Here is a 26,602-nt window from a genome sequence, read left to right on the forward strand (position 1 = left end):
GACGTGAGTGGGTGGAGCTACGACTCCTAGGTCAAACTTCCAACCGGAAGTGTACAGCTAGGGACGCTCTGCTATTCAAATTTAAATGTCCCAAATCAGGAAAACACACACAAAAAATGTGGAAACTTTCTTCATTGGAGTGAGAAATTAATTTGTTTTATACAAAATCAAATCAACACTTAAAAATGTACAACATAAAACAACCTAACGGGTGTAATGTAAACACTCTTCATACTTCCAACTGACACTTCCCCATGATTCTTAACGCAAAAGTTGAGTACATAAAAAACACCATGATTTGGGCTTATTAAACACATATGACATAATCATAATTAATTAAGAAGCGGACATGTTTGCCAAAAGAATGTGATTTGGCATGCTGTTACTAAAACACATCCATTTTCTATAGCGTTGTCCTCCTTAGGGTCGAAGTTGAGGTGAGATGAACTGGCTTTGAGGTGAGAGGAAGAGATACACCCTGGACTGGCCGCCAGTCAACCACAGGGCACAGACAGAAAAACAACCATTCACACTCACATACACGCCGATGAGCAATTTAGTCTCCAATTATCTCCGTATGCAAAAAAAAAACCCATGCAAGCACGGGGATAACACGCAAACTTCACACAGAGATGTTCCATTGGAGACTGTGAGGCGGACGTGATAATGTCACAGTGCTTCCCTTATTAAATGTTTCTGAGGATATTCAAAAGAGAAGATTGTCACTCCAAATGGGAGCCGAAGAAAAAGCTACCATTTGGCTGTCCACGGATCACCTCCAGGCTCTCAATGAGGGATTTGAACGACGGCCGTCGTGCAGGTTCTTCATCCCAACACTGCTCCATTAACATCCTCAGCTGTCATAATTTTCAAAAATGAAAAACAAATGAGACACCCATTGCCCCCCTTACAATGAATGCGTATGTTATGATGTGCTTTACCTCAGACGGGCAATCTTTGGGACAAGGCAACCGTAGCCGTTGCTCTAACAGACTTATGAGCACCATCACTGTCATCTGTTCACGGGCCAGCCCGGACATCTTCCGAAATTTCTACAAAGCAAAGCACACATGGCGTTTGACACACACACAGTCGCATGGTAAACATGCAGGCTTGTGACAGCGCACCGCTGGGGGGCTTTGGCTCAGGTTGCAGCGGGTCAGGATCTCATAGAGCGTTACGCCAAAGGACCAAATGTCGGAGGAGAAGGAAAATATGCTCTCTTTCAGGCACTCGAGCGCATACCTGTAAAACATGCAGGTTAGAGGGCAAAATATACAGCACCCCTGCTTTAATGCTTGAATCAAATGTGTGTGTGGCCTAAGGGCAGGGCTATTCAACTAGTAATCTGTTCTGTTTAAGGCTCTGCCGTAACCTTTTATTTTTTTTTACCTCACTGACTGGCTAATATAGTCATACTATCGCTACTCCAGGATCCTTTATATGACTGATGTGCTCCATTGTTTTTAGCATTTTTACATACTTTTTATATGATTACCTCTATAGCACACTTTAAAAACTGTTTCTTGCCTCTGTTGGTTTCCTCTTTTTTAGTACATCCTCACGTGTGTGTAGTTATTTCATTATGACATTGTGTATTAACACATCGGGCCGCCTATATAATCCTGCAACCAAGCGGCTGTTCATGCTTCGATTGATTGATCATTTGATTTTTTTCCACCGATAGAAAGGTGGTGTCATGTTTCATTTTCTGTTTAATTTTACTTTGAAAGCGGTTGCCTTCTTGTGCCGAGAGTGTATACAAATAAGAAATAACATGACAACACAATGAACATTATCCATCCTAAATCTGGTTACACTTGGCTGATTTTCACCATTTAAAAGACTCGAAGGCACTTTCGACGTGGGTTGAAAGGGAGCGTCTGTGTGGCTGCGTTATCATGCTACGACACCTATTATGGCGCGCCAGCGTTTTACACGTCCGTGACGTGAAAGACTCCTGAGAGTTAAACCTACTTAAAAAACGCTGGTCAATCCAATCCAATCCAATCCATTTCTATAGCACATTTTATGAACACTGTTTCCAAAGTTTTGCACAGACGAGTAAAACCATAAATAATAAGAAATTAAAGCACAAATTACTCCTGTTAAAAAAAAAGATCAAATAAAAACAAAGACACTTAAAACAGTAAAATATTTCAAACAAGAAGTAAAACAATAAATATAAGAAATAGTTAAAAATAAATACAATAAAAACTAGAATAAATAAAACCAATTAAAAAGAAAAGAATAAAAGACACAGAGGACCACATGACTCAGGGCGAGTTAAAATCCAAGAGAATACAAGTGGGTTTTAAGACGAGACTTAAATATTCAATTGTGGGGGCCGTTTTTACATGAGGAGGGAGAGTCTTCCATAGCTCGGAGCCAACTACGGAAAAGTCTCTCCCCTTGTCTAAAAGTCTTCGGTCTTCAGACCTCAATATGCGCGCTGGAGTGTAAATTTGAGGGGCCAGCCCATTCAACGCATTAAAAACAAACAATAAAATCTTTAAATCAATTCTAAAACGCACAGGCAACCAGTGCAGGGAGGCTAGAATTGGCGTGACGTGCTCGCTCCATTTGGTTCCTGTTAAAAGCCGTGCCATAGAGTTCTGGACTAACTGTGAGCAAAGAGAAGGGGTGTCGGGGGGCATGGTCATTTTTAGTGAGTGGAAAATACATTTGGCAGTCATCTGCATAAAAATAATAAGAGATTACATGTTTTTTTTAATGTTGCACTAAGTGGGACCAGGTAAAAAGCAAATAGGATGGGCCCAAGAGTTGGTCCCTGGGGGACTTCACAGTCAAGGGGGGCGGTGGACGAGGTGGAGTCCCCAAATCCCACAGTAAGGCATCTCCCTGACAAGTAAGACCTAAACCACTCAAGGGCAGGCCCCCAGACACGCACACAGTTTTCCAAGCGAGATAAAAGAATAGTATGGTCCACTGTGTCGAAAGCAGCAGTCACGTCTAAAAGCACAAGAATGGCGCAACCACCAGAATCAGTCATTAAAAAACGGTCATTAAAAACCTTTAACAGTGCAGACTCAGTGCTATGAATGGCCCTGGAACCTGACTGGAAGGTGTCTAAAATCCCATTTTAATCTAAAAAAGGCTGCATCTGTGCAAGAACACTTTTTTCTAAAATCGTTGAGGTAAAAGGTAGTTTTGAGATAGGCTGATATTAGATCAAACTGAAGGATCAAGACCCGTTTTTTAAGCACAGGTTTGACAGCAGCCTTTTCACAAAAGGATGGCACAATACAAGAGGACAGACTGCTGTTGATAATGTTACAAACATAGGGGCCAATAGTTGCCCACACCTCCCTAAAAAGGTGAGGGGGGACTGGGTCAATGAGAGAGGAAGAATGCTTAAGACCGTCAACTACCTTCGTAATAAAGGCCAGCGACACAGGTTCAGACTGATAAACTTTAGAGCACTGCGTCAATGTAGACAAATTCAAAGAGTATATTATCTCAATAAAGACAAGAGTTTTGAAGTAATTTTGCTGCAAAAAAACGATGACATTGCAGTTGAATAACCCTGCCTTAGGACTTGATTAGCCTATTTGCAAAAGGCGCCACTGGCAAAACAACTTCCTGCCATACATCCGGTATGTAGCGCCGCAAAAACTCACCAGAACACAGGACTGTCACCATCCTCACGCACACGGTAGTATGTGTCGTCCTCAGGGATGTGCTTGGAGAGGCCAAAGTCGCCGATCTTTACCAAACTGTTGTTTTTCACCAAAACATTCCGGGCGGCGAGGTCCCGATGGATGTATCGCTGTGAGTGCAAGTACTCCATCCCCTTACAAAATAATTGTGAGTGATAGGAGAGTTTGATCGTCACTGAACACCATTGAAGAACTCGGTGTGACAAATTGAAAGTCAATGGAAAAGCAGCCGACCTGGCAGATTTGCTGAGCAAACAGCAGGCACTGGGAAGTACTGTGTTCACCCTTTTGAAGGAACTTTTCCAGGCTCCCCAGAGGAAGGTACTCCATTATTAACTGCACCACTTGCCCTCCTGTTAGTGGTAAAGAAGTTAGCATCTTTTGCACATGTATGTTTCCCTTCCAAAGGTAACAATGACAACTCCAGTAGATCCCGTGTATTTGCAGATTTTTGGTTAAAAAAAACAAAAAAACCAAACATTTTTTTTCTCCAAAAAAACGCAAGTGTCGCTGATAATGTTTTTTCATCAAGTGATGAGATTTCGCACTTTTAACACACACACACACGATAATATCCATCCATCTCCCATGCCGCTATCCCAGCTGACTTTGGGAGAGAGGCGGGACACACCCTGGACTAGTCGCCAGCCAATCGCAGGGCACACATGATAATATGATTCTTATTTATAAATGAAATATTTCCATAGTTACAGCATAGAAAACCTGCTTACAACCTTCTAATTATGTTTTTTAACATTATTGGAGCCCTATAGACATGAACTAACACCCTTACAGTCACCTTTACACTCATATTACCCAATTTAGCAGACATACTAAGAGCTAACAAGCCAGTAAAGACATAAATAAGACTTGCTTGTGCGTGTTGCCGTAAATGTGTTCCCTAGGGGAGAAGAGTCAGTGGCGGACAGAAGTGACATCAAGGGTTCACAGTTCAGTTTCATCTTGACATGTTTGCAGTAACATTGCTGACACCTAGTAACTAATGTTGAACACCTGAATGCGTCTTTTGAATGCCTGTCAAAATGCAAAATAGCACGATTTATTAAAATATTTTAGAAAAACCGTGATAGTGTGGAGCTGCAAAATTCAAACTGCAAAGTGGCGACGGACAACTGTATTTCTATTTCTATGTGCATCCTTGAATAGATTCTGCGAGGACTCACCTATTTCAGTGCGTCCTTTGTACTTGACAATATGGCTGTGATCGAGTGACTTCAGGATGTCGATCTCCTTCAGCCAACATTTGGACAGGTGACCGTTCTCTTGCTTTAAAGCCTTGATGGCCAACAGCTCTCCCGTCCCGTCGTTGGCTGGGTCGTACATGTACAGAGCCACCTTTCCAAAATTACCCTAAAGACGGACCACATGAGTTCAGGAGGAGGCCGTTGGGCTGCAAACAAACAAGGAGTTGATAGCAGAACACACCTTTCCTAACTCTCCTTTGAATTTCAGGAAGCGTTTGTGGAAGACGGTGGCTTGAGTCTTAGGGAGGGTATCACTGAGTGATATATCGGGATCTATGCAAAGGAGGAAAAATCATTAAAATGCAAAAAAAAAAAAAAAAAGACATTTCATGATCATTTAAAGATGAGTGACTTAAGGGCACACTTTTGTTCATGATTTCGATGAGGTCTCTGAGCAGAGAGCAGAAGGAAGGCCTGTCTGAGGGCTCGTGGGTGAGACATTTGCTGATGAAGTTGGCCAGCTCCTGGGAGGACGGTAACAACCATCCCCTCTGCTTAAAAAAGTCTTCCTGTGGATGCAAGACAGCCTGTCAGGTGGCATGAATATGCTGGATGAATGCCGCCACATGCAGCACGGCGGCCCACCTGACACAACGCGTCATCGGTGATGGGAAGATCGCCGTTGTTGCAGATTTCCAGCATCGTCATGCCGAAGCCCCACTGGTCGGCACCCAGGCTGACAGGCGCGTCGTCGCGAACGCACTCAGGAGCGATCCAGGGAATCCGCTCACGTCGCTCTGCAATGGAGATAGAGCCATTTCCGCTGTTTTACCATTTTTTCATTAATACCGTATTGACCCAAAAACAAGACGATCCTGAATATAACACGACCTCTCAACAAAATCAACGTAAAAAAAAAGATAAAATTAATTATTTTAAGTTTACATTTTGCATTGATTTGTATCATGGCCATTTGTTTCAGACATGCTTAACTAACTATATCAAGGAGCATCATAGTTACACAAGCCAACATGTCTGAAAAGGAGTAAGAAGGAAGGAAGAAGCAGAGCTGATATCGCAATTCCGCCTCTGTTGCTCGCTGTCTTGCCCCATCTTGGAGCCACCTTTGTTCAGTGTCTGTCGCGACTGCATCTATCGAAGTCACTGGTGTGCATGTGTGTGTGTGACAGGAAAAAAAGTTCTGACTGGCTCGGGGAGAAGTCATTTGGAGCAACCTTCTGGTTTTCAAGTATAAATCTCCAGACTCAGAATATACGGCGACCTGTCTTTTTCAGACTTTTTTTTCCCTTTGGGAAAAAAACAGCGTCTTACATTGGCGTCAATGCCTTCAATTCCGCCTGTAAATGCTCTAATTAACACTTTGGTTGGGTGGTGTGGTCTCCATAAGCAAATAACCACCGGGGTCTTTAATTAGTGCCAGATAAAAAAACCTAGGTATTAACTAGCTGACAAATGCCATAATTAGCTGTGGCTGTAGGTAACCTCCTGATGTAGTTTTCATCATGTAGTTTTCATCATGTAAACAACATTGTTTACAATTAACTCAACATCAGTGTTAATGCTGGTTGAGCAGTTTGCTCCTTACCGCTGTTACAACAGTTGTTGCTGGGTTGCCAAATATGCTTGTTAATAAACAACCCTGTGGTCAAAGAGGGCTACGTTTTCATTTTCCGCTTTCTCATGCACTCCAAATCATTTACTAAAGTAAAAAAAAAATTGTTACTTCTCAGGAATTTAGAAAATAACAGCATCTCTCCAATTATCGCCTGCTTCCAATTAATGCTCCTACTCTTTGGGGTTTAGGTAAACATAATCAGAGCACTTACGTTATTTCTGGTATTACTTACCTTTTTGGGAAAGCAAATTGAGGGCAATTCCTGGGTCACTCAACTTGACAAGAGGAGTTGTACCTTGCTCCAGACCTCGTCTTGCCACCAGGATATTCCGGGCACAAACGTTCCCGTGAACACAACCTTTAGACGCCTACAACAAAGCAGGAGTTAGCAATCAATATATGACTCCTGTCACGCTGCAGCAGCTTACGCTCCAAACACCGAATCAGTGTCTGACCACTTCAATAATCTCATTTGCGCTTGCAGGAAAGAAACAAGGATCTTCCAAAAGTTCACTTAGCTGTGCGGCCATTATTTAAAAGACTTGCACTGACTGCAAGTCATACAAATGACATCATACAAGTGACATCTCCACTTACAAGGTAATTCAGGGCACTGGCAAGCTGTCGTGCTGCAATAAATTTCCACCGGGGAGTCACTTTGGCTTTTTCTTTACGGAGGAAAACATCCAAGGGCCCAAATTCTACAAACTCCTCCACCATGATGTCTGCAAGGGAAAGAATCATGTCAAAAATTGTCTTTGTGGTGCTCGAGCCTGGGATGAATTACTTCTTTTTAGGGATGTAACAGTACATGTATTTGTAACCTGATTTTTCTGTAGGGAACAAAGGCGTATTGAGTTCCCACATGGAACACATTCAGTGAGGGACAAGTGGAGCCCAGAGCTTGAAAAGTAAATAGGATCTTAAATAATAAGTGGATAAGACAAAAGGAGTGTGCCGCCATTGTTCAGTAGAGATGGGAAACGGGGATACAAGCTGGAACTATTAATGCTACACTTCAGCCAGTAAAGAACTTTACGAAAAATAAAATGTAAAAAATCATTAAAGCCGATGACAGAAAAGCTAAGCATTTTTTTGTTTTGCTTTTTGTTCCCTTACTGTACCCAAAATGAAGTAAACCGTGACCTTAAAACCTGCTAACATGTGAGTCTTTGTTTTCTTATTTATGTCTAATATGTCTTATTTTCTCTGATTATACCTACTATGTGTAATACAAATGTAAAGGTGACTATAGGGGTGTTATTTCATGTCTAGAGGGCTCTAATAATGTTAAAAACCAAATTTAGAAGATTGTAAACAGGTTTTATATGCCATAACTCAAAAATGTTTCCATTTATAAATAATGAATGATACTTTGCGGAAATTCGCTTATTGCGGTTGGGTCTGGAACCATTTAACCATGATAAACGAGGGACGACTGTACTGTATGTAGTTTGTTGTGTATTTGTAGTGTACACCTCTTGTAAGTACCACTAGTGGCATGAGGAGGGCGCTGTTGACACTATAAAAACATGATTAGGACTCCATAACATAGTGTGTGTGCGTGTGTGTGACATGTCTTCTCTCACTTTCAGATCCGTTGACAGACAAGCCGTAGATTCCAACCAGGTGACAGTGAGACATTTGGCTCATGAAGCTGGCCGTTTCAAAGAAAGCCTACACCGTGGACAGCAAAGCGTTAGTTTGTGTTTACCAGCAACAGACAATGACGGTGTCATAGCCGCTTACGAATCTGACATCTTCAGGGCTTTGTTCCAAAACCTTCAGTACCACTTGGACCGTCTGCCGTCGATCACCACTTATCTCCTCCTCCTCCTCCTCCTCGTCTCCTCCCCCAACTCGCAGATGTCCTGAGTAGATGTTAGTTCTGGTCCCATAACCCAAATGCTGTCCCTGTCCGTGAAGACCACACCAGGCGCCTCAGACACACACACACACAAAACAAGAACCACAAAAGAGCAGTTGTGGTTCTCACTTGTTTGATGTCCTTGTACTTGATCTGGAAGCACAGCTCTAACGTGTTTGGGGACGAAGCGTGCCCCTCTGGACAGTGATCCACACCGTGCCTCTTCACCAGAAGGTTGGACAGCTCTGCAGCAGACCGACATTTACAAAACACAGTGTGCACCTAGGTTATGGGGGCACCAAGGAAAATACTGGAAGTGAACTGGTTCTCTTAAAATAGAAGAGAAAGTGAAAAAAGCGCAAACCTCCTTGGCGGGGCAGGCAACATTTTTTAACAGTGTAGCTCTCAGTGTCACAGTTCAGTATGTAGTTCTTCAGGGTGTCTGTGAGCTCCTTCACACTGGAGAATTCCTGGTCCCAACCATCCAGGGAGAAGACGGAAGCGTTATGCTGGATACAGAACTGTGTGTGGCTTGGCTTGGATCCGTTCTGTGGGTATTAAATACATAAAGGCGACAATGAGCCCAGCTTAAAGGACTTAAGTTGACTTTTTAATAATGTTCTCACGGTAATACTGTATATGTCCCTTGAGCAGGGGTGGGCAAACTACGGCACGGGGGCCATATACAGCCCGCCAAGCATTTGAATCCGGCAAGCCAGTTGCTTCCAAAGTATTTAATTTAAACTTTTAACATACAAGCTGGCAACATGACTTGCAAGTAGGCAGAGTCAGTCAATCTTTTGATGGTTTGCATAGCTTTTCACATACAGGGATCCAGACAACTACCTCAAGTCAACGAATATGTGACACACAACTTAACCTACCCACTGTACTGTGTGGAAAGTAAAAAAGGAGGGACGTTCACATACTCTTTAATAGTCAATGTTTTATTGTTCACAGTTGGTATTGTATATCAAACATGGTTTATTCACGTACATTGAAGGTGTCTTATTCAATAATTTTGTTATTTGATGCGGTCTGAGGTTTATAGTGCTCCTGAAAAAAGGGACACGAGGACATATAGCAGATTGTATGACACTTTTACAGATGAAGTAAGACAAACATTTCCAGGTTGACTGTTAGAATTCTAAACTTAAACTAGTGTGCGTGTATCAAATATATAGCCTGGCCCCCGGGCCAATTTTGTTAACACAATGCGGCCCGCGAGTCAAAAAGTTTGCCCACCCCTGCTCTAGAGCCTGTTTACGAGCACTAAACGTGAGAAAAATCTACCATCTCACTCCGCATTTCGCTTTCAAAAGGTTCATGACATCAAGTACAGCTTTGTAAAAATATTAGGCTTCGCTACACATCTGAAAATAAAGCCTGCCAGGTATGTGTCTGTAATCATTTAGTTTTTCTTGTGAAAAACTTTCTTTTTATGTGCCCTGCAATTGACTGGCGACCAGTCCAGGGTGTACCCCGCCTCTCGCCCGAAGTCAGCTGGGATAGGCTCTAGCATACCCGCAACCCTAGTGAGGATAAGCGGCATAGAAGATGGATGAATGGATGGATGGATGTGGTAGTATGGTCACTAGGCAGCAGTAATGACACAAAACATTGAGACATGACCTTACATTACATTACCTTAACACTGCATGAAGTCATGAAGTCAGCCATGGCGCGTCTTACATAATAGAGTGGAATCGATTCAGTATGGAAGTTTTTTGGCCTCTTAAGTTTAAAAGAAATAAATATGAGGCTAACTGGCGGCCGTCTTGAGTCGCTGCTGCAGTGTAAGTGTTGCAATGTGGTGTAAACAATGAATAATAGGAGCGTAAATGTGGCTATAGGCGTGTTATTTCATGTCTACACGGCTCTAATAATGTTAAAACCGTATTCAGAAAGTCAAACAGGTTTCTTATGCTCTATGAAAATATTCCATTTATTAACAATCCTATATCGCAGAAATTAATTTAACGTGATTGCCCGCTATAAACGAGGGACGACTGTAATGACGCTAACCAAAGTTCCACTGTATGTGTAAAAAGTGGATAAAATGTGCAAAAGCGCTTCTTTGAAACACACACTGTTAGAGACAGGCGCGGATGAACACGGTCAAACAGCGTGTTCCCAGTAGGGCTTACTAAAAGCACTTTTCAAATGGCAAGATCAAGGCTAGATCTTAGACAACACACTTCCAATACACTATTATGAGACCTCTGAGACACATTTAAAAACTGTTAAAAAGGGTACAATAAGGCTGACTCACCTGGTTTTTGTCGAGCACAGCCAGGATAATTCTGTGATAGAAGTGGAAGCTCCAGCGCACAAGGAAAGCTCCTTCGTCTGCTGCCTCCTTTCTCAACTTGAGTCGCACAAAGTCATCACTGCAAACACAGCACAGCATCTTTCTTTCAAGCTTTCGTGTGACGGAGCGGACGTGAGGGAGGAAAACAAAACAAAACAAAACAAAACAACTCACTACATCGGTCCGTGCAGTCCATTAGCTTCACTCAGCAGCACCCTGGGGGGCGCCACTTCATGACAAAGATAGTGGTGGGCGTCCGCAGTCAGCCGGTAGTATCCATCTAGCAGTGAGATGAAGGAGCGGGCCTCCTGGCTGGAGCTCATCTCAACCTCCTACGTGCACATTCACAAAGACGAGTGCCGCTTAGAAGCGAAGCTGCCACCTACACGCTGCGCACATTCACACATTCTAAATACGCAACAACGCCAGGAGCACACCGCGACCTCATATAGCCACTCACATGTGAATTGGACAAATAAATGAGAATATTGAGGGGAAAAAAAATACATGAGATTATCAGTGAAAGCTCCGCATTGGGGCATGGCTTGCCGTGACCCACCGGATGGTGCTGCCTTCCTATCTTTTCTAACAAAGCTGTGACTCAAGTGTTACTGGCTTCACAAAACCATTCTTAACTTTACAGGTGATGTTTTATCATAACATTACTGACGCCCAGTGACCAGAATACTACATATAACTTGTCTTTCAATATTTTTGGACTAATAATAGGCCATAGTCAACCAAAACGCGATATAGCGGGGGAGGGATATTCGAACCGCCATATACTGTAGCCAGGGGAGATTGTAGGCCGGATGAAAGCGATCTGTCTGTTCAGACTGCAGATTTGTGTCTACATACGAACGAGGCCTGAGTCGCATTTGAAAAAATTGGAATTGTACTGATTGACATGAAAAAAATCTGATACAGGTCACTTATGAGCAAAAAAAAAAAAAATCAGAAAACTGACCCGCAGCGTATACGTAGCCTAGGTCAGTTTTTCCTCATACCTACTGTTGCTGACTGTTACTCTCTTTTCTAACATTTCACACTAGTAAACAAGTAATAAAAGTACGTATGATCAGTGCTGACATCGGATCGGATTGATATCGGTATCGATATCGGAAATGAAAAAGTTGTATTGGGACACCCTAATATCTACGTTAACATATGCTTGGCAAAATGAATATCTATGTGTAATTGAGCAGCTTGACACTTTTGTGTTGCAGAAAGTTACATTTCCTGTTTTATTGTCAACCATAGAACCAGAACTGGAACTTCAATTAATTCCGGAATTCCTTAAAAAGGCCAGAACTTGGCACTATAGCGCTGCATACGCCTCCCTTCTCGCCTCATCATCTTATTATGACCACATACCTGGACATAATGAAATAAATTAAGCTAAGCTGCGCTCTCACCATACGCTTATTGTCCTGAGTGCTAATGCACACGTTAGCCTCACTGATGGCGATGTGAATGATGTCAGGGAAATCACAGAAGCGGGTCCACTTGATGGGGGTGGTCACACTCAGCTGGCTGAGCCGTCGCGTGGCTTTCCTCCCAGAGGTCCCGCCGCTGTTGCTTAAACTGCCGTCAGCCTGCGTGAAGAGACGATGTCAGCAAAAGGGGGCAGGTATCTCCTGCCGTGATCTGGCCAACCTTCGGAGCACTTGTCGTCGCCCTCCACTGGATCCCCTCGGCGGCAGACACCATTATTTCCCACGCCGCTGCGTCCGCAGCTTCGTCAGCTTGACTTGTGTGGTCGTCCTGACTGAGCCTCAGCAGACACGGCGAGAAAGTCTCAGTGCCGAATTGCGGTGCCAAGTACTCAAGAGTGCAGAGGTATTTGCACATGATTCTCTTGACATCCAGCTGCCTGGCCTCCGTGTTGCGCTGGTAGGTCCGTACGAATCTCTCAAACGTCCGCCGGATCCGAATTTTTGTCAGCATTTTGTCTTCAGAGATGTGCTTTGCGAAAGACTTTGGTATGCAGGTTTTAAAGCTGAAAGATGAGACCTACATTTATGATATTCAATGAAATGCAGAAGAATGTAAAAAAAAATACATGATTCTTTGGGGGCCACTTCATTAGGTACACCGGCACAATAACAAGTATTAGGAGAAAAATAACAAAATAAATATGGCAATAAAGTCTCAGAATTACAGTAGTTATAATATTACAGATTTTCCGCAAAGACATGTAAATACATGAGGAAAAAATCCCAATACTGCAACACCAAACTTGAAATTGCCCAAGTTCTCACCTGGTCTTTTTTGCCACGCGTTGCAGGTTGCGGCCAGTCTGCAGCGCCAGGTGGGTGAGGTGCAGCACGGCCATCCCCAGGCTCTCATTATGGAAGCGACTCAGCTCCTCCTTTTCCATTTCAATTGCTTCATTGACAAAGTCATATTTAGCCTGCGAGTGAGGGAGGGTACAGGAAGTGGAAGAGACAGATAAAGAGAAACAGCACTGTCAGTCAGGACCACAAAGACTACACGTGGTGAGAAGTGACATACAGCAGTGTGAAAAAGTATTTGCCCCCTTCCGGAGTTCTTGGGGTTGTTGTTTTTTTTGCATGTTTGTCACATTAAATGTTTCAGATCATCAAACAAATTCAAGTATTAGTCAATGACAACACAACTAAACACAAAATGCAGTTTTTAAATTTAACTTTTTATTAAGGGTGACAAAAATCCAAACCTACATGGCCCTGTGTGAAAATGTGACTGCCCCCCCCATAACTGGTTGGGCCACCCTTAGCAGCAACAACTGCAATCGAGCGTTTGTGATAACTTGCAATGAGTCTCTTACAGCGCTGTGGAGGAATTTTGTCCCACTCATCTTTGCAGAATTTTTGTAATTCAGCCACATTGGAGGGTTTTCCAGCATGAAGCACCTTTTCAAGGTCATGCCACAGCATCTCAATAGGATTCAGGTCAGGACTTTGACTAGGCCACTCCAAAGTCTTCATTTACTTTTTCTTCAGCCATTCAGAGGTGGACTAGCTGGTGTGTTTTGGGTCATTGTCCTGCTGCAGAACACAAGTTGGTTTCAGCTTGAGGTCACAAACAGATGGCTAGACATTCTCCTTCAGGATTTTTTGGTAGACAGCAGAATTCATGGTTGCATTTATCACAGCAAGTCTTCCAGGTCCTGAAGCAGCAAAACAGCCCCAGGCCATCACACTACCACCACCATATTTTACTGTTGATATGTTCTTTTTCTGAAATGTGGCATTACTCTTACGGCAGATGTAACGGGACACACATTCCAAAAAGTTCAACTTTTGTCTCGTCAGACCAAACAGTATTTTCCCAAAGGTCTTGGGGATCACCAAGATGTTTTCTGGCAAAATTGAGACAAGCTTTAATGTGTTTTTTTGTTAAGCAGTGGTTTTCGTCTTGCAACTCTGTCATGCAGGCCGTTTTTGCCCAGTATCTTTCTTATGGTGGAGTCATGAACACTGACCTTAACTGAGTAAAGTGAGGCCTGCAGTTGTTTGGATGTTGTTGTGGGGTCTTTGGTGACCTTTTGGATGAGTCGTCGCTGCGCTCTTGGGGTCATTTTGGTTGGCCAGACACTCCTGGGAAGGTTCACCACTGCTCCATGTTTTCGCCATTTGTGGATGATGGCTCTTTGGAGTCCCAAAGCTTAAGAAATTGCTTTATAACCTTTTCAAGACTGATAGATCTCAATTAATCTCATTTATGTTTTAACCAGGGGCGCAATCACTTTTTCACAACGGGCCATTTAGGTTTGGATTTTATTGATCCCTTAATAATAAAAAGTTTCACTTAAAAACTGCATTTTGTGTTCAGTAGTGTTGTCGTTGACTAACATTAAAATTAGTTTGATGATCTGAAACATTTAAGTGTGACAAACATGCAAAAAAATAACAAATAAGGAAGAGGCAAACAATTTTTCACACCACTGTACATACACACACACACACACACACACACCTGGGCAAATAAATACTCCAATGATTTGATATCAAGCAGTGGTGCATCGCCGCCACCCACAGCAAAACGAGTCACAAGTGGCTCCCTGTCGTTAAGTCCGTGCCAATTCCGAAAGTAAAACCTGCACACAAAGTAACGCTGACACAACTCAAATATTCCAAACCAAAATGCACATAATGCCAAACTTTAAGTTGAATACAAGTGTGAACACACCCGAGCGTGATCTCACCTCATTCTGTAGTGAAGCACCAGACGACAATCCCCCTCTGGGTTGAAAAGATGATTAGGACTGTACCAGCAGCGTGACAGTGGCTCACACAGTGCAAACAACACATGGGAAAGAGGAGGTATGCCTGTTTAAAGACATTACCGCCATCAGCATGCTGACACTTCAGGTCATCAGTTATGATGGATTTTATGTCTCACCGATGGCCTCCGCAGACAAAATGCACAGCTCCTCCGCCGTGACCTTTTCTGACACCACATGGGACAAATAACGCTCTCCATCTGGGCTCCAGAAGAGGTACACATGGATGCCGGGATGCTGAGGGGGCTCCAGAGGCCCTGGAGAGGACCTTGCCTTGGAACGTCTCTTTGAGCTCCCCCTAACAGGCATGATGCCAGACCCTGACACACACACACACACAAATATATAAACATGCAGCGTTCAGCTGGAAATGCACACTACACCACAATGTATACCATCGGCACAAATAGATTGTAGTTGTGATACCCAAAAGGGATGTTTAGTTATCCTTTGACCCCCCAAAAAATGGCTTTTGTTTATTAAAATTAGATTTAAAATAATTTATAATTAAAATTAAAGAAAGTAATGTGAAGAAAATAAATTGTGAATATGAATTTATTCTTCTAAAATTATGATTCCCCCGCCCCATTATATTTTAAACAATATTCTCCTAAAATACATTTTCCTGTACAATTGTCTTGTAGTTGCATAAACGTAATGCTCTCAAAATAATATATTTTCTTATATTAACACTTTTTATAAGTTTTGTCTCATATGCAAACATGTTTCTCTTAAAATAATAGATATATATTACAACTTTTTCCGGTTTTGTCTCATAATATTACAATTTTACTCACATTTTTTTCTTTTATTGTTTTCTTTTTTTGTACAATTCAATTTTTTCTTCCTCATAATATGAAAAACATATTTGAACATGAAATATTTGCTGGTAATATAACAACGTTTTCCTTGTATAATTTCAAGGTTTAATCTCATAATATTTAAAAATTCACACATATTTTTAAGGTCTTCTTTACTTTACCTTATATTACTAATTTATTAACATAAAATTACGACTTTATTCTATTAATTGTATGATTTTCTTTTTATTTAATTTGTTATATTTTATTTCTTCTTGCTGTAATTATCTTCTTTGTAGGAATGTGCAGGTTTACACAATAAAAAAAAACTATATAACAACACGAAGTATCAATGGAGTCTGGACACGCAAATCACATACAATCACATAAACATCACGACCCACATAAGCAGTAGATTCCTGACTTTAAAACCAGATTAATTTGATAATATGACTTTATATATTTATGAACAATATATATATATATATATATATATGATGTAACACTCTCCGGAAATGGTGTCGTGTTCGCCTGTTGTTTGCGGCACACTTGAGCCCTTTACAATTCACTAGATTTTCTACTAACTACGAATGGAATCCTTACATTTTTACTTTTAAAGCTTTCTTTGCACCGCCATAATGGCAACAGAGACGGGCAAACGCAACGATTAAGACTGAAAATAAGCTTACCGTTTAACAGTTGTTGTTATGAAAATACAAGTCAAACTTCTTAAAAAGCTACCAGTTTACCCCATTGCGGCCCACTTCGACAGCGGTCTACTTCCTGAAACAAAAACCGGAAGTGACGTAAACGGCAGAGCACGCGCACGTACGTACACTATTCACAATACCAAAAAAAGAAAAAGAAAAAACACGGGGCTTTTCTATTGAGACTGTGTTTGTGTTGTTTGGTAGGTGTACATGATGACTTTATTATACGTACAAAAGGCGTCTCAAATCGAAAGTGAAACACATCCATCCACAGCTCTCTCTGGGCTTGACAAACCCACCTGTGGCTCCAAGGACTTAAAAATTAAGTCATAAATTAAAATACATAACATATATTTTTTTTAATAATTTAAAAGCAATGTGTTTAGTCAGTCAAAGATCCTCTACAAAACAGGAGCACGCTGCTGGATTACCTGTTCCCAAACACAAATGAAGAACCCTTAATAACTCTGCTGTTTTTAAGGACCTGCTGCACAATGATTAGCCAAAGATTCTCTATGTGACAGGAGCGCTCCGCTGTTCAGGACCTACTGCCAAAACACTGGCCAAAGATTCTCTAGATGACAGAAGAGTGCCCTGCTGTTTTTAAGGATCTACAATACTGCAATAACTAGTCCCTCCATCCATTTTCTATGCTGCTTATCCTCACTAGGGTCACGGGGATGTGCTGGAGCCTATCCCAGCTGACTTTGGGCGAGAGGCGGGGTACACCCTGGACTGGTTGCCAGCCAATCGCAGGGCACATATAGACAAACAAACCATTCACACTGTTTTTTAGGCCCTACTGCAATAACGCTTGTCAAAGATTTTGTATTTGACATGAGTGCTCTGCTGTTTTATTAAAAAACCTACTGCCAAAACACATCAAAGATCCTATATGTGACAGGAGCTTCAAGGACCTATTGGAAAAAAAACAATCAAGAAAGCCAGTCAAAGATCCATTTTATGATAGGACGACTTTGCTGTTTTTAAGGATGTACTGCAAAAATATTAAGTCAACTAGTGCTCTGCTGTTTTTATAAATCTTCTGCAAAAATGCAAGTCACTCCCAAGCTGTGAAGTGAACCTGGGGGCCAGTCTGATGTCATTATGGGCCGGATTTGGCCTGCAGGCTGCCATTTGAGTAGCCCTGTGCTAGCATAGTAATGTAGAAAACACACATCCCAAATAAATCATGTACATCGGCCTCAAGTTGAGTTTATAGTTTATAGAAAATAGGTGGCAACTTCCAACCTGATTACATTGACTGCTGCAGGCCTACATCTAAAAAAAAAGAAAAAAAAGCCAACATATTCAGAGGGGGAAATGAGAGTATTAGTACTCTCGACATGAGTGTACATCGCAATTATTTCAAACAGGCCTAAATAAGACAAGCTGCAGTTCATTCCCGAGCTGGAAGCATCAGTAAGAGTTAGGTGACAGCCAATCCTTTACTTGTCAGACGGATATATGCGTCTATGTCATTGTTTTTCTTACATGGCAAACTATTCGTACACTTATAGGAGCTGCGGGGGGTTCGCAAACAGACAAAGGGTCTCCCCGATGGTCATTCATTCTTGGCTTCTTCCAGTTCCTCTTTGACCTCCTCATAAGTGGAGTCTTCCTCTTTCTCTTCCCCGTCATCCGGCTTGGAGTTGGGGACCCAAAGCCCCGAGTCGATGCAGCGCTTCATGTGCGTCTTTGCCTCCTAAAGCACAATTACAAGACAAAGTGGACCTGGTCACCAGTTTGTACCACATCCATCCTGTCCATATTCACATTTGCATAATGTTTATGCAAATAATAAGACGCTGCAGACATATAACACAAGCAGAGGCGTGGAGCCAGGAATTTATTGGAACAGACTGTCTATCATAAAGTCACCTACCGTTGGATCCATCTTGCTGATGACATCTTGCAGCATTTGGATGTCTTTCTCATCAAAGCATTTCTGCATCTCCTGCAGTAAAAGGAAATGAGTACAAGTGATATTTTAATGATGTTCCAACAGTAATGTGTGTGTTTACAAGACCCAAAGGTGAGAAAAATATAATTTAAAGAGAGATTTTTTTAATGCTGTGGGAAAGTAGGAGGCCTCACCTGTGGTAGAGACTCAAACACTTCAACAGGATCGAGTCCTCCAGGTCCAAGGCGTTTCTGTCGCTCCTCCTCCTCATATTCCTTCATGGCCTTTTCTATTCGGATCTTCGCCCGGGCACGCACCCGGTCCTTGAACGACTCCATCTCGTCGTTGAAGGCATCCTGATACTGCTGATCGGATGTCTACGAAGGACACCGTATGCGCCATATGAAGTACTGTGTGTTTCAGCTCCATTTTACACACATTCAAACCCACCTTGATCTTGGCAAAGAACTGACGGAAGCATCCCCGTGGGTCCACCTTGAGGCTTTTGGCCAACTCCAGGATGAACTGCATAACGATGGTCTGGTGAGCCACTTGCTCCATCAAGGCATGTTTCTAAAAAGGAAGACATTTGTGTGTCAGCAAAATCCAATGTGTTAAATAATTCACTTGGAAACTACAGTCTCAGTACTGTTAGGTCACAGAGGTGAGGCTGCTTTGAAAGCATCCTCCATCCCATAGGCTATAATGGGAATGGAAATAATCTGTTCCAGGGTCAAACTCTCACTATTACTATTATTTAGTATGCTTTTTCAGCATTCTTAACTGTTGCCATATTGGTGCCGTTTGTACAGAAAAGCAACACAAAAAAGGTGGAAAAAAATCAATTTTTTGACAACAAGCAAGGACTCATTGGACAAAAGTATTGGGACACAGCTGGAGTCCGAGCATCTGAGTCCTTTTTTCACCCATTATGCTAACGAGACAGGTTCCACTGTATAGAATATATCCGGCGGTCTATGGAGGACGGTTTGAAAGCACTTGCCTCCTCCACTTCCAGGTCGATGCACATGATGACCAGGTAGTTGGCAGTCTCTTCACACACTAGATGAGGGTTGTCAGACAAGTACTTCTGGCTGTCATCCCAGCGCCGCAGCATGCCTGGCGGTGAAGTGAAGACAACACTGACGGATTGAGCACATCTCAGGACCACAAAAACAACAATTTAAACCCGCACCAAAATGCTTGATCTCCTTCTCATATTTTTCCACAAAGGTTTTGTGCTTCTTCTCCTTCTCTTCTTCGGACTCCTCCACAGCTTCGGGTTTGACGTTGACGATGCTCTGTGGGCGACAAAGATTAAAACAGGAAACCACAAGAAGTTTTGTTTCAAGGGGGTTAGCAGCCATCAGTGGAAATTTCCAGAGAAAAGACGTATCATGTTATTGTATCGTCGCAAAAAAAACGCAGATTTGAAAAACAGAATGTGCAAGTTTGAGATGAGGCTTTCCATTTATAATTGTATGCAAGGGTCATACATTCCAAGACCCCCCACAAATGGTGAAAAACCACAAATAATGGACCTAAAAAGCCCTAATAATGCCTATTTTTCCCACATTCAACACCTTATAATATGCCTCTCACACCTATTAAAACACACTTTGAATTTAGTTTTAAACGTCAAGAAACAACTACAGCCATACAGCATACATCACATGCACAACATCACATCTTGTCAAAGCCTCTTCCAGCTGGAAAATGTTGAGTCAGACATGTGAGACAGTACCCTCTGCTGGATTCATAGCTGCGGCACTCGTTTTCCCATGCAGAGAGCGCCAATAATTTGATGAAAAATGTGTACTATTTGCACCTATAATCTATTTCACATTGTTATAATTCGTCATTTGCATTCACCTTTTTCCTTTTTCATCCATGTAGCATTAAGATGTGTTTTAGAACACCACTCTCCTCGCATATACCAACCTATAGAATGACCTCACAGCCCTGGCAGGGGTTAGGCATTTCTTTCTTGAGACCGCCTGTTCAGGTTGTATTGATTTGCCTCCTTGCATGCAGGTTTTTATGAAATTACCTCTCATTATTCTCCAAGAACTTGTCTTGTCTCTTATCTATTCGGAAGCCAGCAGAAAATGTTCCCTTGACAGCCATAAATCCACTTTTTATTTAACTTAATGTTAAACAAACTAATTAAAGCGGAGAAAGGAAAGCCAAGAATATGCACTGGAGCGAATACTGACGCGCAAATAAGCGAGGATTGACTATTTACCTTTAACATCATTTTTTTCAGCTTTCTTCCATGTGTAGCATGTAGGAAGAAACAGAGTGGTGGCTGTGCAAAGTTCCAAATGCAACCATTAAATGCAAGCTTCCGCATTTACGAAGGTGTCGCTAATGAAGTGTCAGGCCGAGATAATATTTGAGATTTATTTGGAATGTGCTGAAGCTGATCACGACAGGATTTCATTGTTAATATATATTTTACTGCAGCTTTTATGCGCTCTATGTATTTTTAAACATGCTGGTGTGCTCTAAATTATTCAGTTTAAAAAAATGCCTATCTTCTGGCTGGAAATGACACATGAAATTGTGTTTAATTATTTACCACTTTTATTGTTGTATATTTCCTGGTAACATCGTGTATAATGTACAGCAGGTGTTTGATACCTTTATCCTATGGGAAACATTCACATTAATTTTCTAATTTATTTTTTTTTTAAAAAAGGTTTAAATATTTTAAAATAGACATATTTTTTAATTAAACATAAAGAAGAAAATGTCTTAACAGGGAATGTTTCAATTAATTAAAAATATGAAAACAAGTGCCACGTATTATATTATATCTGCTCCCCACCTTGCTGAAGCCTTCTTTGCTGAGCGTGTCCACGTTCCACGGCATCTTCTTCTCCTCCCGGCAGTGGTCCTCCAGCTTCCTCTCCCAGTCGCGCTCCTCCTTCTTCAGTTTCTTCTCCTCCGTCTTCGCTTTGCTCAGGTCAGATTTGTTGTCCTCTGATGTGGAGAGGCTCATGTCCTGGATTTTCTTCTGCATTTCTGACAACTTGCGGCGGCATTCTGTGAGTCCCTTGTTCAGGTCTTGCGTTTTCTTCTCGAATTCTTCCATCCGTTCCACGCGGGCCTGAAAATACGACACGCGTTTGTGCTGCTGTTTTTGATGGCATTAGTCCAAAACCTGGACACACTGTCTTCTATAAAGCCTGGTCCTTTTATAATGCACTTATAAGACATTTCTGCTGCAGTTTTCTATATATATACCTGTACGTTGTCAAAGAAATGTATAGAATGGTGGCATCATGACAACCAGATTTCCTTAAACGACAGATAGTAATAGCTATATTTGACAAAGGTATTTACTATTTAAGAAAGGTAACTATACAAGAGAGTTTTTTTTTATTCCAAAATCATCTTTAGGACAGCAGAGGTTTGCTGTTTTTAAGCAAGTAAAGCAATAAAAACGGTAGTCAAAAGATACTACTTATGACTGGACTGATGTGACGTTTTAAATGACCTACAGCAAAAAATAAATAATCAAAGATCGTCTAAATAACAAGGCTGCTTTGCTGTTTTGATCAACTTCATAAATGCTCTCAAAGATCCTCTGTGTGCTCTGCTGTTTTTCGGAATATGATGCAAAAGTCATTTAGAGGCCGCATTTGGCCCATGGGACGCCCGTTGAATAGAATGATTTAAAAAATCTACACCCCTATGACGTCACAGAAGCCTACTAACCGAGCCTCCATTGGGAATGCATCAGCTATTCCACATTTATCGTATACCTGGTGTCTCCACCTGAAGAGGCTTGGTGTGTCGATGTTCGGGTGGGTGTCATCTTCATCGTCTGACACCTCAATATGGTCCCACACGCTGTAGTCTATCCTCGACATGATGCCTACCAGTTAATTAGTCTCCTCGACGCAGAGCCGCGTTAGCTTTAAGCTACGATTCCGCTAAAATAGTGGGGCCTAACGAAGGCTATTTAAGGCGAATTTAAGTGAGAATCATAAATCTGACAATATTATATTGGGATTGCCTTCAACGCTTCAGTAGATTTAACAAGAGAAATCCTAATATAAAAAATATACAAGGAATGAGCTAGCATGAGGTTGCTGCTACATTCTAGAAAGTACTCCTGTACATTTCCGGCAGACGTCGTACGTCTTACGTCACGAGGCGCGTTGTGTTTGGGTGTGAAATTCCTCCCCCTTCTTAAAGGACCCTGCAACAAACCTAGCATTTACTGAACACAACAAAGAAGCATCAAGTATTTCCAAATATTAAATTCAGACGAGCACATTCTAAACTGGATCTAATAATAGCAATAAAAATATATATCCTTTTGTGTTAGCAAAACAATTTAGTTCAGACACCCATAAAAAAGTGCATACCCATAAAAAAGTTCCAGACCTCCTTTATTAACACTGTGCATTTCCTGTTTCAACCTTTTTCCATAGATATAATATTCTCTCAAACTGCTGCATGTGTTCCAACAGAGATTTCCTGTACAGTCATAGATGGTTCTTCTTGATACAATTACACTTCATGCTTTGTAGGCTCACGTGCTGCTTTTCCCGCCTGTGGGGTCTTTAAAACCGGAGCAGCAAATGGAGTTTGCGGCGTGTATCTGGCAACACCTCCGCATGTCATTGATCACGTCAACACACATGCTCTCGATGTACTTGTTAGCTGCCGGAAGAGAGTTAGCATCAAACATTAAGACTTTGTTTTAGAACATACGGCTGGCTAAACGTATTACATAAACTACATAGGTTGTACCTTGTAAACACGCTTGGATTGCACATGCTTGCTTTTGACATGGGTCTTTTTGTGGCATTCCTGAGCGGTAATAATAATTTACGCTCGGGGAGAGCTACAGTCAGTTTGCTCGACTTCCGCTTCCGCCTTCGCAATGTTTTGATCACGTGACGCGCAGAGGCGCCCCATAAAATTGTCTAATAGTTTAACAGCGACATCTCTTGGCATTTTATATTATTGCAGTGTGTATTTATGAGCTTGGACTCCAGAAAAACCTATAAAGTTGAGAAAAATATTTATATATTTTAGTAAAAATGTAAGATTTTACAGTTCACTTTCCAATGTTATTAAACCCAAAACAACACACAATCAGGAGATCGGGAAGACCTGGGTCGAATCTCCACTTGGGCATCTGTGTGGAGTTTGCATGTTCTCTTTGCATGGTTCTGCGCTGATTTTCCCCAGGTACTCCAGGTTCCTCCCACATTACAAAAACATGCATGTTAGGTTAATTGGCGACTCTACATTGTCCATAGGTATGAATGGGACTGTGAATGGTTGTCTATATGTGGCCTGAGATCGGCTGGCGACCAGTGTACCCCGCCCAAAGTCAGCTGGGATAGGCTCCAGCATACCCCCGCGACTCTGATGAGGATAAGCTGCATAGAAAATGGATGTATAAACCCATTTGCACATTAGTTAGGGTAAGGAATCTCTACAAAGTAGAAATAATAGACAGCCTCTCTGTTTCCATTTTTAATAAAACAAGCACATGACAATTGGTTTCCAACTGTTCAGGATGACAATCATGTTAATTCACAAACTAACCATTTTTTATAGTTATTGCAGCCTCACTTTAAACAGTCCCCACTTTTTTTTTTTTTTTAAATGCTTGTTATTAACCAAGCTATCGTTTCTACAAACACAATCTACTTTAAAACAAAGAAAGAACACATGTATAATATATAAGAACGAGGTGATTTCATCAATATGGAAAACAGTATAACTTACATTTTGTGACAGAAAATGGCAGGGAAAAACACATTTTCCGCATTATGACACGAAGTGGCATTTATTTACTCAACTACAGAGAGCAATAAGCGTCTAATGGGGTAAAGCATGGGTGTCCAAAGTTTTTCCTGCGAGGGTCGCACACTGAAAAAATCAAAGGCTGCAGGGCCATTTTTATAGTATGATGTGGCTAAAAAAAATATTACTTACCAACATTTCAGCTTTTTATCGTTGCATTATTCCTTTTTGCCTTTTTTCCCCTATTTTAGATGTTTTTTTTGTTTAACTGTATTTCTACAATGTTCTGCGAGCTGCAAAATGGCCAACGAGCTGCACTTTGGACACCCCTCTAAAAAAATATATATTTTGTTACATTATATTGTATATTATATTATTATATAACTGAACAGTTGCTCAATTTTCTGTTTGATTTCTATGACAGGAGCATTGTGCTGTTTTCAAATCATGTATTCTTTCTTGGTCTCTGGAATGCTCCACATTGCATCCAAGCATCGCTCTCTCTCGTAAATGTCAGCTTTACAGATGCCACGTCAGCGTTTTGGTAAAGATGGATACGTGGCGGTACCAGTCATAGTAAAGGTAATTACAACCCCCTAGTGGTAGCACCTGTCATTTTTTTCCTGAAAGGGAAACAATGGGGTTAAGTGTTTATTTGATGTGAGGCATTTATTTATTTAAGTGAGTGGAGGTCACTATTTGAGGGAATACAGTAACTGCTACACCCCATTCATGTTAGAATAGTGACAAATGAAGCATAAATATTGCATGTGTTGGGTCTTAAGACTCCCCACAGTGTGTCCTGATGGTTGTTTCAAACCTGAAAGCAAACCAAACAAGAAGAGGCTGTTCACGCCTTCACGAGCGCATCTTTAGACTTCCTTGGCCTTGACTGTGAAATGCTTGCTCTTCTTCCCTAGCGTGTTGGAAGCGGTGCAGGTGTAGGTTCCTGGCAGCAAGGAAGAGGAGGCGAGCACAGCATCGCCCTCCACCCTCAGCTCCTGCACGGGCTGGGAGGCCTGCCAGCTGTAGAGAGGTGCCGGGTTTCCTGTGGCGGTGCAGTTCAGTGTCATTTCAGCACCTTCTGTAAGGTCTACACTTTCTGGTCCAGGACTTTGGAACACTGGGGAAACTGTGGCGGAAATACAATAATAAAAAAGGTGGGTTAACATTCTTTAGAGCACAGCTAATCAGCTGGCATGCTTGAGTTCAGCTCAAAACTTGCAGAGCGACTAACATTTTTGTCGCAGATTCCTAAAACCTGCGGAGCGCTCTTTGACTTTTTCCAAAATATATATTTTTTCCCCCCATACAGAAAAATGAAGGATGTGGGGGCCACTTTGATACATTTTGTGCATTAAAGATGCTAAAACCAAACCAATGTAAGGTCAATATATGCAATGTTATCTGAACAAAAAAAAAATCTAACAGCTTTTGTGGTATAAATCCAATAATATGTATCATTAAAAACAAATTTTAATTTTATTTTTAGAATATGCCAGCTGCCAATAAAAATTAAACTGCGGGCCGCACTTTGAACACACTACCTGCTTTAGAGGGTTCAAAAAGTAGTTTTTTAAAACTTACAATACACAGATGCTGTCAGGGTCTCTGAGGTGACAGTCGGAGGTGGTTGCGGTCCCTCCGGACCGAGTTCTAGCTCTGCTACACAGCTGTACTGGGCGCCGTTGTCGGCTTTAGTGGGCGTGATGACCAGGATGGAGGACACTTGCACCGGCGATGAAGATGTGAGGTCAGAAAAGGAGCGGTTATACACCTCAGTGAGGCCCCTGTACCACCTCAAGTTGAGGTACTGAACAGGAGCGATGTTCTGCACCTCGCAGAGTAGTTGGTACTCTTTTCCCTCCACCATGGGTCCAGTGTGATTCACAGTCGTGATGGTGACGCTGTCTGGGCTCTCTGTGGGGACAGGGCCAGACACAAAAATCGAGTCATTATTAAAAAAAGAAAAAAGAAAAAAAAAAAAAAAAGAGTGGAGTGGTCTCACTGTAGAGGACGAGGTTGAGCTTTTCCTCGCACTGGCGAGGTGCTGTGAAGAACACCCCGTAACAGATGGGCTCCTCGATCCAGTCGATCAGGCTGTCCACCTTCCACTGGACGCTCTGGCCCTGCTGAGTGTGTGCCGCGCTGATGGCCGACTCCCAGCCCAGAACGCGCACAGGCCGGGCGGCTTCGCAGCTGACCGACACTGGCTCCCCGAAGCCCACCACTACCCTGGGGGGCTTGAGGATTAAGGAGCAACCATCACCTGATGCTGAGACAAACAGCAGTTACTAGGTTGGCCTGCTCATTCTAGAAGAATCTTCACAAATCACATGTTAATAGTTTTATTCCAATGTCACTGTAATGATGTTTGATGGTCAAACTATCCAAGTAGTGCTGGGCCTAACTATCAATTCAACACACCACTTGCGGGCGCTGTTTCCA

At 42.0% G+C, this 26,602-nt stretch overlaps 3 protein-coding genes across 4 annotated transcripts in view; all 3 read right to left on the reverse strand.

Annotated features, from left to right (window-relative positions):
• Positions 1-145: 145 nt before the first annotated feature.
• tyk2 (tyrosine kinase 2) lies at positions 146-17,514 on the reverse strand. 2 transcript variants are annotated; one of them, XM_054758374.1, is made up of 24 exons: positions 16,456-17,514; positions 15,086-15,286; positions 14,889-15,012; positions 14,660-14,780; positions 12,961-13,112; positions 12,356-12,698; positions 12,115-12,294; positions 10,874-11,031; positions 10,661-10,778; positions 8,753-8,936; positions 8,518-8,633; positions 8,271-8,435; positions 8,111-8,198; positions 7,119-7,246; positions 6,754-6,889; positions 5,531-5,682; positions 5,310-5,454; positions 5,127-5,218; positions 4,865-5,051; positions 3,915-4,033; positions 3,642-3,814; positions 1,128-1,245; positions 942-1,052; positions 146-857 (listed from the first exon to the last, which is right to left on the reverse strand). In XM_054758374.1, the coding sequence occupies exons 2-24, from the start codon at positions 15,273-15,275 to the stop codon at positions 723-725; spliced, it is 3,435 nt and encodes a 1,144-aa protein (XP_054614349.1). In that variant the 5' UTR covers positions 15,276-15,286; positions 16,456-17,514; the 3' UTR covers positions 146-722. The 2 variants fall into 2 exon arrangements, with proteins under 2 accessions (XP_054614349.1, XP_054614350.1); XM_054758375.1 differs by lacking the exons at positions 14,660-14,780; positions 14,889-15,012; positions 15,086-15,286; positions 16,456-17,514 and having other exon boundaries at positions 12,356-12,712; positions 12,961-13,090.
• Positions 17,515-17,675: 161 nt separating this feature from the next.
• LOC129170642 (hsp90 co-chaperone Cdc37) lies at positions 17,676-22,534 on the reverse strand. Its single transcript, XM_054758377.1, has 8 exons — positions 22,150-22,534; positions 21,210-21,491; positions 19,575-19,680; positions 19,383-19,498; positions 18,830-18,952; positions 18,574-18,756; positions 18,362-18,433; positions 17,676-18,181 (listed from the first exon to the last, which is right to left on the reverse strand). Exons 1-8 carry the CDS (start codon positions 22,255-22,257, stop codon positions 18,041-18,043), a joined length of 1,131 nt encoding a protein of 376 aa, XP_054614352.1. The 5' UTR covers positions 22,258-22,534; the 3' UTR covers positions 17,676-18,040.
• A 1,346-nt stretch (positions 22,535-23,880) lies between these two features.
• LOC129171424 (hemicentin-1-like) overlaps positions 23,881-26,602 on the reverse strand; it is a 46,794-nt gene continuing 44,072 nt past the window's right edge. The window contains exons 21-23 of the mRNA XM_054760067.1: positions 26,163-26,429; positions 25,742-26,074; positions 23,881-25,286 (exon numbers count right to left, since the gene is read on the reverse strand). Of these exons, the coding sequence (XP_054616042.1) occupies positions 25,027-25,286; positions 25,742-26,074; positions 26,163-26,429 (860 nt within the window). The 3' untranslated portion in view covers positions 23,881-25,026. The remainder of the gene's footprint in view (positions 25,287-25,741; positions 26,075-26,162; positions 26,430-26,602) is intronic.

This window comes from Dunckerocampus dactyliophorus, chromosome 18 (assembly GCF_027744805.1).
Source record: "Dunckerocampus dactyliophorus isolate RoL2022-P2 chromosome 18, RoL_Ddac_1.1, whole genome shotgun sequence".
NCBI lineage: Eukaryota > Metazoa > Chordata > Actinopteri > Syngnathiformes > Syngnathidae > Dunckerocampus > Dunckerocampus dactyliophorus.